Source organism: Xiphias gladius, chromosome 8 (assembly GCF_016859285.1).
Source record: "Xiphias gladius isolate SHS-SW01 ecotype Sanya breed wild chromosome 8, ASM1685928v1, whole genome shotgun sequence".
Classification (NCBI taxonomy): Eukaryota; Metazoa; Chordata; class Actinopteri; order Istiophoriformes; family Xiphiidae; genus Xiphias; species Xiphias gladius.
The window spans coordinates 9,426,924-9,439,620 of NC_053407.1; the positions used below are offsets into that span (position 1 = coordinate 9,426,924).

Below are 12,697 nucleotides of genomic sequence, written 5' to 3' on the forward strand. Positions count from 1 at the left end.
CATTTACTCTGAGGTACTTGTACTTTACTTGAGTATTTCCATTTGATACCACTTTATAATTTTACTCCACTACAGTTCAGAGACAAATGTACTTTTTACTCCACTATATGTATCTGACAGGTGTAGTCACAAGTTACGTTTCAAATTAAGATTTTACACAGATTATACATTTTTAAAAATGCATGAGATGAGCTTTAGAAATACAACGCATAGTTAAACATAAAACCAATTCTTAATTTTTCGGTGTGTGACCCTTCACAATAAAAGCAGCGTCTCTTGTCATATGTTTCAGATATCTATGAGCTGCTAGCAGTTCCACCAAAGAGTGAAACTTCTCAGATTTCATTAAAATGTTTATTACTATTATTATTATTTTTTTAAATGTTCCACTATTTCACAAAAAGAGCAAATATTAGAAAAAAAAAATCTGAAAAAATGAATACAGGTTGCGTTGGAGAAGATTTTTGTTTTTTCTTCTTTCCTACCCCATGAATCATCTCGCGATTCCTGAGATGTATCTTGTGACGCTTTGAAGGTGACCCATCCTTAGATCGGGAACCTGGACTACACTACTAAAGTAAAATTCTACTTAAAATATGCGCTGATGCATCACAACCTAATAATATAACATATAATAATAGAATTTTCCATTTGATGCTCTAAAGCTGTAATAATTTATTTTTTTGGTCAACTTGGGGGCAGAGGATACAAGTTGTGAACACAACACTGACATATTATCAGTTTTTAAGTTGATATGGCAAATTTGTCAGCAGAAAGTTAGCACAGTTCTATACCCAGCAGTTACAAAGCAACACTTGCATTCATTTGGAGTCGTGTTTTTAGACTCCTGCTAAATTTAAGCCCAATATTCACTCTGCTGTAGCTCTGTTTCTGGATTCCTGAGGGAAATATCTGATTCTTTAGTTGCTAAATGCTCGGCTATGTCGAGCTGACACTTACTGTAAACCTCTGTAAAGCCGAGGGAAGCTGCAGATTCAGGTTATAATTCTGTCTAGTTTCATCACTCGAGCGACACATTTCACACTGTCATTACAACTTGAAACATTGTTATGCTAAAAATACAGATTATAGCCGCTTTAAGTACATTTTGCTAATAATACTTCAGTGCTTTTACTTAAGTGGGATTTTGAATACAGGAGTTTTACTTGTAATGGAGTATTTCCAGATGATCCTATCAGTACATTTTTCTTTAGTAAAGGGTCTGAGTACATCTTCCACCACAGCAAAAGGCACACATAAAAGCCTCTAACCTGGCTGAATGGAAGGGTTAATGAAGTTGTTTAGGACCAACCAACACAAAGAGAAGCTGCAGTGTATATTAACTCAAGATCATTTTCAAACAGTATGAGAGATCCCATGAGAAATCCACTAAATGGAATAAAGCCACTCAAAGCTAATCCAGACTGAACTGATCATATGGCTTGATTGACTTGTTGAGAATATGCAGTGGCTCAAAGTCCAAATAAAAAAGAAGAATCAAGCTCATCACCAAAGTTAAGTGTCAGCTTGACAAAGCTTCCTCTCAGGTCAACACCACCAGTAAAAGAGTGTTTTTTTGGCTGAACATTCACCACGGAGCAATTCATGGCACAGGTGACTTTCATTTTGGCACTGCTCGTGGCTCTTCCTCTCCCATACCATTGAGACTACGTGGTTGTTTTCAGCACTGAGAAGACAGAGACTGATCAGAACCGGAGATATTTATCATCTGTAGACAACAGCAGGCACCAAAGGCTTCCAAGGGGGAGGACGCTGAAACACGAAGTCAGCTGCTCAAACATTCGGCATCTGTTCGGCCTTCGTAGAATATAACCCCTCTTAGACACACACGCGCACACGTGAGAGGAATGACATACACACTTCTTCCCTTGTAACTATCATTACAATTTTTAAAATGGCCCAGGACTGAAGTAGTTCAGATGATTTTATTGTACTGAAAGCCCAGAGCATAAATAAATGCTGACGGCTCTTTTATGAGAGACTGCAGAGTCAGAGCAACAAGACGGCTCTGTCAGGCGGTAAATATGTTACACAAACAAAATAAATGAGAAAAATCAACCAGCACATACCTTATGGTCTGTGCTCTCTTCTTCATTCCTGTGCTCACTTTCTGTTGTGGTCCCACTGTCCTCATTGCCAGTGTGGCTTTCTGTATCAGTCCTGTCCGTCTCTGGAGGTGAATGATCCTCATCCTGTTCTGCGCTCCCGTCCCCCATATCTCCATTTACCAGCCCAGCAGTCTCTATCCTGACATTTTCATTCTCAGACTCCTCTTTATCTTCCTTCTCCTTGCCCTGCTCCATCTGCACTAGCACTCCGTTAGCCGCAGGTTTGTGGTCATCCTGGTGTTGCGCGGCAAGTACGGGAGAGTGGCTCTCCTGAATCCTGCTGGTCTCCGTCTGCCTCTGGTGGGGGCGGTGGGCTGGGCTGCAGTTGTTCGACTTGCTGATAGGCTTGAGTGGTGAGCTGTCTCTCTTGTTCTCTGTGCTGCTGCAGGAGCAGAAGAAAAGGCAAAAGGGGGAAGTTGGTTGGCAGAGCAAGAACACGGAGAGTTAACTGACGACCTTCCCCAAAGAAAAAGGAGAGTGAAAGGAAAAAAAAAAAAAAAGACTAATACAGGAATCTGTTCAGTAGCTGCTCTAGCCGGCACGTTGATCGGGGAGTGTGGGACACAACAGTGAGCAGAGAGCTTTTGCACATGGGTATGAGGGTTAAAAATAAAACTGTGGAGATGCACAAACTTCCTTCTGTCTTATGAGGCTGCAGAGGAAGTGTGGTGTGTGCAGAGGAGGCATGGAGGTACAGTAATGAGGAGGACAGGAGGAGGAGGACGAAGAGGAAGAGGAGGAGGAGGAGAGGTACAATACCAATCCTAGGGGATAAATGCTGTCCTACTTACACACACACACACACACACACACACACACACACACACACACAGAGAGAACCTGCTTTATATATTGTGCTGTAACATCACTTTCATTCTTTGCTTGTACATTAATAATATAGGAAGAGAGGTCTGCACAAGATGATTTGAAATACAGCACAGGAATTGAAACCAAATTAACACTAACACTAACACTAACACACACACACACACACACACACACACGCAGACGACACACGGAAAAAAAAACAAAAAACAAAACATGCACACACATATATCCACATACAATATCACCATTCAGCTGCTCTACATCCTCTACCGGCAGTCAGTCCAGCTGTTTCCCTCTAAATGACGCTCCAGACTTCCAGTGTAACAGTTAGTAGCTACTGTATCTCAGCTCAATTTAGCCGATCTTCTGTTTTAAAACTGGCCTTGAATCAGATGTGAGCAAAACGTCTGTCACTGAGAACATCACCAGTTGTAGCAGAAAAGAAACAAAAACATGCTGCATTTGTAAACCAACCTTTAATGATGAGAAAAAAAAAAAAAGCTTAAAAAAAGATTTTTAGCTTCAGCAAAATTCACTGTTGCGTCGAATGTCAGTGTCCGGTAGAAACAGGAAGTATGTATAAATAGAGGAACAACAACAGGCTGGCGAATCACTCCACAAATGAATCACCTCTGGGCTGTCGGCCACCTGAGGTGTTTAATCATGAAAAAAAAAAAAAAGATCATCTCCAAGGACTGAAGGATACCATGACTAGCTGGTGGGAGATTTTTTTTCATGTTTCAGGAAAAAACAAAAACAAAACACATGCACACAACTTTGTGGTGTGTAGGTGCACATGGCAGTTTCCTCTTCTTTCCTCCTCTGAAAAGTGTTCAGTACATGGCAGTGTTTTAAAAAAGGCTGAACTTGACAGGATTTAAGAACAGCTTCACTTACCATGTGGCAGTCTAGGCACCTTTAAGGCAGCCAAGTGCCATGTGAACCAGATTAGTATATTAGTAGGCTAATTCTGTTCTCGGAAGCTGTGGGCCTCTCTCTTTTTTCTGTTCCAGGGCCACTAGAGGACTAATCCCTGCAGCCCCGCGGGGTCTGAATGGAAAAGCTACACCAGATTGCTCTGATTAACCTCATTTCACACTTGAAAATGTGATGAAAGGTGTGGAGAAAGCCTGGGATTCTGCTCAGATTTTGTCATTCTGTTTTCAGAGATCCCGGCCAGAGATGAGTTGGAATATGAGGCTACAGAAGGGAGTGAAACTTTAGTGGGCTGCTACTGCTGCAGACTGAATATGTTTGGGCTCTACTGTATGAGCAGTGGGGACAAGGGCACCATTGTTGTGCCTCTCAGCACCATCAATGGGCCTCCCTCACAAATCTGAGGTTGCAGCTACAATCAAAACTTACATGACATGCAATAAAAAAAAAAAAAAAAACAGACGAAATGCACAAAAAAAGGGGGGAAAATATATCGGGAGACACTGGTAAGCCTTGCAGAAACGTCTCACTTATTCCTACATTGGAAATAGATAACTCAAAAGGGTTTGCGTAAGAGCACAGCCAACAGAATACTTACATTTTTGTGTAACTATAAAGGCAACAAGATCAAGGTATAGACATTTAAGTCAGTCAAAGAGATCCTCCCTCGTTCCCCTTGGCTTCATCTCGCAACCCTGACTCCTGTCCCGCAACTGAATGAGCTGTGTTTCCCCTCGCCCGTACAAATCTCCTTTCATCCCCTCACTAACGCTTGGCTTGTGAGGCACGGGCTAATCTCCACTCGTTCCTTCTACGTCTCTCATCTGAGCTACTATCAATGAGTCAAGGCTGAAGATTTTAATCAAGGTACTTCTGCTTTTCCTCCTTAAAATAGCCTGTATAGGACGCATTAGGTAAGACAAAGTTTTCCGTCACTGTGATTACAAAACCTGAGTGAAGTCGTTCCCCTTACAAAAGCTATCAAGTGACACAGATGGCGTTTATTCAACCAGAACCAACACATTGTGGCAAAAATTGGTATGCTTGTCAAAGAGGCTGCGGTAATGTTTTGTGTCAGCAAAATTCCTCGAGCGAAAGCCACTTTTCATTAATAATATTACACAATAGATAAAGTCAGCAGTCCCAGACAACTCTTCTTTACAGAATATGTAGTGGGCTCCAAAAGTCATATTGGAAATTGGTCTCAGACTTTTGAACCCCCCTGTAGAGTGAAGAGCCCCCCCACCTGTTCTCCTCAAAGTGGCTGATCAGGTCTGAGACTTTGGAGTGTTTCTCCCTGGCCCTCTCCCGGTTCACAGCCCCTCTTCCTCCTCCTCCACCTCCACCTCCGCCTCCGCCTCCCTCTTCCATGCCCGGTCTAAGTGGGGGTTTCTGGATGCAGCCCAGCGGGGATGAGAGCTCCGTCACCGGGCTCTGAAGATGAGGTGGCTTTGGAGGCACTGGAGAGAAGACAGGGGGAATATTTAACTGCAGTTTTTTATTTAAAACTGAGGGAGGCAGTATGAGCTATCCCAGCTGACAACAATTGCAGAATACTGACTTGTATTAAACATCCTAAACTTGTAATTAACAGGTAACCCAGCTAAGCATAGAGAAACCAGTTTGACTTTTCTCTCAAATCATGTGTCAGGAATCACATTTCTTATATGATTCACAGCAGCAGAAAGAATGGAGCTGTGTCTCGTCTTATCTCTGTAGAATGATTTACTGAGCACAAATAAAAGAGGAACGAGGCTCAGGGCTCACTGATCCCAGGCCAACTTACATAACTCTTTTCCTATTTTTTTCTGTTTCCTCAACATTTGCACACCCATATAGTATACTACAAGTCCTCGGGCATAGTTGAATTATTGATTATATAGTGCGTCTGGAGAATTACACAGCAAACAAACTTCGAGAGACAATATTAATGCAGGAGAAAGGTCACTCAGAGACCAAACAATAGGTCACGTCATTACTTTCATGTATGAATCCCAGACAGATACACTGTAACTGTTGTGTAAGTGTATCACCCTCCCACTATGCAGTGTTTGGCTAAATTTGTTGTGACTCATTATGTCATTACGTACCTTGTGGTTTAGACTGCAGCCGAGTCCTGCTGCCAGGGCCTCTTCCATTGACTCCTCCTCTGCCCTTGTTAGTTGTCCCGCCGCCTGCCCGACTCAGACACGCCTGCACACTGGGCGGGCCGCTGTGCTCGCACGCTGGGCTGCTGCCGAGAGCTGAAGGACAGAGACAAGAGAGAGAAAGCATGTCTGTTACAGCAATGATCAATCAGTGAGGAATTTGGCATCTGTTTTTTTTCCAGTCACTGAGAGGAGATTGAAGATAGCTTTTTAGCAGCTTTTCTTACTGATATTTAAGTGATGGCACAGAAACTGCTTGTGTCCCTGTAGCCTGTTAGAAAATGTTGGAAAATGACTCGTCATAGATGACAGTGATTCTGAAATATTTTGCATATCGCAGAATCACTACCATCAGATAATCACTCTTCAAATCCACATCTTCCAAAAGATACAATATCACATGTCATGCTCAAGCATGACATTTATATGTAGTTATTTGGAAATTTCAAATCGATGCAATAGTGCAGCCATATGGAAATGCTTTCTTCTATTTGAATATCTAAAATCTTGATGAATTTTTAATTTTATTTTCAAGGTTACACATTAATTTTCAAAACCCTACACAACCTTGCTTTGCTTTATTCAAATTCACAAGTAGTCAAAAGATTTTCAAGCCCTGGAGGATTACTGTGCTTTCCAAAAAAACACATTTGCCATCAGAACTATACCATGAGCCTGTTTTGTACAGGGAGACATGATTCCCTCCATAACTCCTCCCCACTGACAATCAAAAGGATATTTCTAAATAGCTCATACTGTTTATATTCATTGCTGTAAATATGTTTAAAATATAAACTGCTACGGTTATTAGAGAGTGTCAGAGAGTTCAGTTGATTGTCCAGCCAATGATCCAGTTGATGATCAGCACCAGGGAGGCTTTTATCCAACCAGCTGGCCACAGACGGTACAGCATCAGCGTTTTGATAGAGCAGACAGACTGATTTAATGGAGTGACAGACACAGACTGGCAGTGTTCAGTAACCTAAATCTACTTCTCTCTGACCTCACAGCGCACACGCACATACACACTCACACACACCCCCTAGTAAGGCAAATGCCTACATATGGAAATACATTGCTGGGAGCCAGTAGGCGCTCTCATTATTTTACAATCTATTAGTCCATTAGTTTCCAGTTAGGGTGGTCACTTACACGGGTGTGTCTTATTTAATAAGTAGCACTGATGTATAGGTTGGATGCCGAAAATCGATGTGGCTTTGCGATTGACTAACTTGTATGGATAAACACAGCGTGTAGTGGAATGGTGTAATCTATTCCTGAGGCTGCCACTTTCGTCAGTTCTGTTTTCACTCATAAAAGGACTGTGACATAGAAAGAAAAGCCTTGTCCTCTGTCTGGCACTCACTGAAGCTAATATGGAGAGAGAAATTTCCCATCTTTGTAAATCATTGAGAAGAGGTCTTAATTTCTTCACAGACTGTCTCTTCTTGTCCTAAAATAGCTGAAAGCATCTGCATTTTCAGGAGACTTCCACCGTCAACCAAGCTAACTTTATTTAATATTAACTATTACTTAGTTAATATTCTTGGCCACCTGTGAAATGTAAGACAAATATCTACTACAGTTTTAGCTTTGTTTTGTAGGTTCTTTACATACGTAATGCTGTTTGACAAGGGGAAAAGCATAAGACTAGCTGTTCACCAGCTAGTTGCTAATTTTATCTGTCTCCCATTGGATGCTAGACAGGTAGCGTAAAGTGGTTTGTCAGAGCCTTATTGCTGATAGCATCTGCTGTGGCTGGAAAGGTTGATGAGAGCTGAGAGAGTCAACCAAAACCTCAAAGTTGCGGGCCCTCAAACCAAAACAATGAGCTGAAAGATGCTCAAATACTTTGTGAAGCTGAGAAGAACTGCAGTGTGAGGTGCTTATTCTCTGTGGGTTGATCACTATAACCAGCACATTTCACATGCCATAATACTGAGTGCAGCTTCAAGTAAATGGACGACTAATATTAGAGTGAAAAAATGTATGTGCTATATACTGTGTGTGGTGTATCCTTCCAGATGCTCAAAATTTTTATTACTATGTGCCGAAATGGTACTTGGGGCCCTGTATTTATTTTCACTACAGTGATCTTTATCTTACCAATCCTAAAACAAAAAGAGAAAGAAGTTACCACAGAATCATATAGTCATGGTTTCTATTTTTACAATATGACCGTAATTAAAGACAACAGGTCTTGCAACTGTCTGACTGGAAACGGTCCCACGCTGTGTTTGGGAGAGCAGACTTTCTAAACACGGCCCCAAAATTACCAATCAATTTTGAGGCCGGCCTCAGGAATTTCTCTTGATTACGTGCTTGGCTTCCCCTCATGGCCACAGTAAGAGATCATGAGAAAACTCCAAAAACAAGTTATACATCATATTATACATATATGGGTCAAAATGAAGTCTCCTTGTACAGAATTTATCCTGGAAGATTGCAGGAGGTCCACTCTCCACAGCCTGGCTCTGCCTTCTAAGGCTGTTATTAACTTTGCCAAACACCAGTCCCTTAGCTGTAAATGATCTGTGTGCTGTAGGCTTTCAGTTGAACCAAAGCAAGTTGTGCAGGTATTTTAAGTGTCACTGTTCAAGATAGGAACATCGAGTAGATACGTATAAATGCAAATATATTTGGCTCGGAACTGCATATACCAATTCTTGCATCAACTGCCCACAAAAAGATTGCGAATTAGGATCTTAAAGCTCTTAATGGGGCAATGAAACACAGCCAGTTCTGTTACGGTAAAACCAGCATGGATTCCACTTCCTCTCTCGGAACTGGAGTGCTTCATAGGAACTACAGCTCCTGGTAACATATTCATTCTGGCATCTTGTCATTAAAAGTGGCTTGGCACAAGTGACAGACTGCTATGTAGAGTAAATTAGAAGCAGCCAGCCACCACCCTGCTGAAACACTGACTCTCCTCCTCCATCTGTGTGATGGGGAAGGAGCCCTGTTGTCTGAAGCTGAGACTCGCTGGTGTAAACAAAACAGGAGCTTCTGATGTACAAGGACTCTAAGCCTGATCCATGTTGAACGTGATACCTGGCCATCAGTTATATCCTAACTGATAGTATGATAAGTGCTTTTACTGTTCATGGTTAGTCTGCTTTGCATAGAAAACCGAAACAGCGCTGCTGTATTCCAGGAAGTGAGGAGCTTACAAGTCAAACAGACTCGACCTTTGCCTCTGTCTTTGTTGCAGGATGGTGAGACTTGCTGTCAGGGCAACCAACCTGTTACCTTCTGAAAATGCTGAATTTGTTTCTCTACTGAGCGGACTGAGCCTGAAGGCATCTGCTTCCATCTCAGTGAGAAATAAGAAATGCTCTTGTAAAGGTCAGGTGTCATTCGCACCGTAGGAAAGAGGGACTTGTGCTAGTTAGCAAAGCACCCAGCATCTTCTGATTTTACATATATCCTTTACACCTATTTAAAACCATGAACAGCATCTTCCCTCCGTGTGTGAGTCTATCATTAAGAAAAAAGTAGATTACCAAATCTCTTTGAACACATCCATCTTTTCAAAGAGAAAGAAAGGGAGAATCTACTTTCTGTGGTCCACCCGGGCTCAGCAGGTTATGTGCATGTGTGTTTGTGGTACTACACCATTAAAGACATCACCGTCCCAACCCCCAACCACAGCCCTCCGGCTCTGCCACATCACAGCAGTAGAGGAATGAGTTTACTGCACACTGGCAAAGGAGGCTGAAGGAATGTATCACTTCAGCGCAAATATCTTTCCCTGCAACAAAAAAACAAACAGTGTCTGAAAATAGGGAATCATTCCAACTAGTGCCTAAAATAGTTTGGCTCCAGGAACAGTACGGCCTTTTGGTTAAACACTTTGGTCCCAAGCAAAATAACTATTAGATGGATTGCCATGAAATTTTTGTACCATTTTGTACAATCATGGTCCACAGAAAATAATTCAGAATGAATTTTGAACTTCAGCTCCTATTATTTGATAATAAGGCTAAGTCTTCTCAAATATACGGTCAAAATTTCATGGCAATCATTTCAGTGGTGGGCAGACTGACAGACTGACATTGCCATCCCTCGAGCCATGCAGCCAGCATGGCTAAAAAACAGACTCCATGAGCTTTTTAGCAATACACTTGAAAGACAGCACAGAAACAAACTGTCCTCACGGGTTTGCAGGTGCGCAGGTGCACAAGTCGATTAATCTCCACTCAGCCTCTCAGTCAGACACTGATAAGTGCATGTTCATGACATCACCACCTCCCCAAAGCACTGGCACCTGACAGTACGCCTACCTGACCTGTCTTTTACATGCCCCTTGTCACACTTTCTCTGTCCCTCCTCCCAAACCAAACCCCCTCTGGCAGAGTGTGCTGATACTTCATTGTGAGAGCTCCAGGTAAAAAACAAAAGGCACACCTGTCTGTGCGGTGCAGTGTGTCCCCACCCTGCCCGCAGCTGAACACACCAGGCAGAGGAGTGTCTGACAGAGCTTAAAACTAAAGCTTTGTCTCCTCGCCTCACGGCCCCACAGGCGAGACTCGGATCACAAGGACTGTCTGAGCGGACTTTTTACAAATTCTGCTTCTTCTTAAAAAATGGGTGGGCAAATTAAAGATCGTCTGGGTGGCTTCTACACAGACCAGACGATGGAAACAAGAAATCAGAGCTGAATTTAATACCCCTATCCAGAATTTCTTTAAAAAAAAAAAACAAGTCCTTCATGCGTCACTCTTTAGTTAGCCATAAATCAGCTTGAAACTGTTACATCATATCTGAAGTACAAAAGGGTAGAAATTATGGAGTGCAGTGATCTGTCTGAGACTGTTTACATACATCTGCTATTTATTATATTAAATGCTCGGCCAGTTTTAGAGTGTAAACATTGCAACATTGTCACATTGTCATAAATCAACAGATAAAAAGGTGCAAGTCAACATGAGATCCTGCAAGCTTGTTTTAGCCATTACCAAGCCATGACCATGTGGTCTGCTGTAGGTGGTCTAAAAATCAAAGATTAAAACAAGCACATCTAAGGAGAAGCCCTAACCAGAGATATATTAAGTCAATTATTTTTGTGAAGTTGAAAATCCCAGTGAATGAACTCACCCTGTGCTTGAGACAGACAGGAAAACAGCTGTAGAGAGTATCCTCAGCGAGCGACCACGCTGTGTGTGTGAGAGTGTGTGTGTGTGTGTGTCCCAGTAGAGCACTGAGGTTAGGTTCCATGCAATCTTCCCAGGCAGCTCTGCTGCTGAGTGACTCAGCTCAGCAAGGAGACTCACAGAGCTGTACAAGGCTCCTCCCTCACTCTCGCTCACACACCCCCTATTTAAGTGGCTTTTAAAAAGTACAGAGCCACACAAACAGACACACATAAACAGACACACACACACACACACACACACACACACACACACACACACACACACACACACCTCTGCAGCTCTGAAGTGACACGATCTGCAGATGTGGAATTTACAAACTGCAGACATACAAACAGCACCAGTGAGAGTCCAGCTAGACATTCTTGCACAAACAATATTTCTCTCTTAACTGGTAACATGTAGAAATGAACAGCAGTAAATCAATCAGACAATATGAAATGTGAATTTATGGCACATTAAATTCAGCCATACATGTGCAGCCCTTGCAGGTACAACATTATTAAAGTGTACTCCAGCTTCCTCTCACTAGTTGATCTGATTTGTTTTAATCAGATCATAAAAGAAGCAAACAATTGAAGCAGAGAGTTGGTGTGAAACAGGACCACTAGTAGAGGACAGACTCGCTTGTGTGAAAGCCACTACACAGCGCGTTCTGTCTGCCCCTGGCATCAGTCAGTTTGATCAATGATTAACAAGCACCACAGCAAAGTAGCCCGGCACGCCACATACTAGTGCTCTCATCTGCCTCACAGAATCCAAATGAAGTCAAAAGCCTATAATCTATTATTTTAAACCACCTTCATATCAACTTCTCCTCCTCAGGCGCATTACTTGTGCAAATATTTCAAGCCCTGAGGAAAAAAAACGGTTGACAATCTAAGTGAGTTCAAGCAAGTTAAAACTAATGTGAAATGTGCATTTGTTAAAATGAGCTTAAATCAATATTAACATACTGTAAATGAAAATGAAACTAAGACCCCAGGAACAGGCTGTTTGTTACCATGAACGAGATGTGCTTTTTGCAAAAGTCCGCACAAGGAACTGCAACTCCCACTTCTCCATGTTCTGCATCTCCCCTGTGATATAGAGCTGCTCCCTGGTGTCTGTGACCGTCAAACTCAGATGTGCTTGCTCTTTTGAGTCGTTGCTGATCTACAGTGTTAAATATCAAGTCTGAATCTCCATGGTTACCAAAAACCGCCACAACAGGAAGCCTTAATTTAAGACATGCTGAGGGCTATGATATGACTAATAGTTCTTTTTTACCTTGCGAAAGGTGGGCGTGTGCTGATGTTGCACTTACACATTCACACATGCATGTGTGAACAGTGCACACATTGTCAAACACCTGCATACTCACCGATGTGCGTTGTGTGTCAGCAAAGCAGGATTAGGAGGAATTACTTTTAGTCTTTATTTTCCTCTTCCAGTAAACCAGTTTGACCAGTAGAAATTCCATTCCCTTGAAAATTCCCTTTGCTTACAGGACTGCAGCAGT

General features: G+C 42.2%; 1 protein-coding gene across 3 annotated transcripts in view; it reads right to left on the minus strand.

The window, feature by feature from the left end:
• The window catches only part of fgd4a (FYVE, RhoGEF and PH domain containing 4a), a 54,120-nt gene that overhangs the window by 7,683 nt on the left and 33,740 nt on the right, over nt 1–12,697 (minus strand). For 2 of the 3 annotated variants that reach the window (XM_040133848.1, XM_040133851.1), the window contains exons 3-5: nt 5,984–6,136; nt 5,140–5,353; nt 2,091–2,511 (exon numbers count right to left, since the gene is read on the minus strand). In XM_040133848.1, the coding sequence (XP_039989782.1) occupies nt 2,091–2,511; nt 5,140–5,353; nt 5,984–6,136 (788 nt within the window). The remainder of the gene's footprint in view (nt 1–2,090; nt 2,512–5,139; nt 5,354–5,983; nt 6,137–12,697) is intronic. The other variant, XM_040133849.1, reaches the window with a different exon arrangement.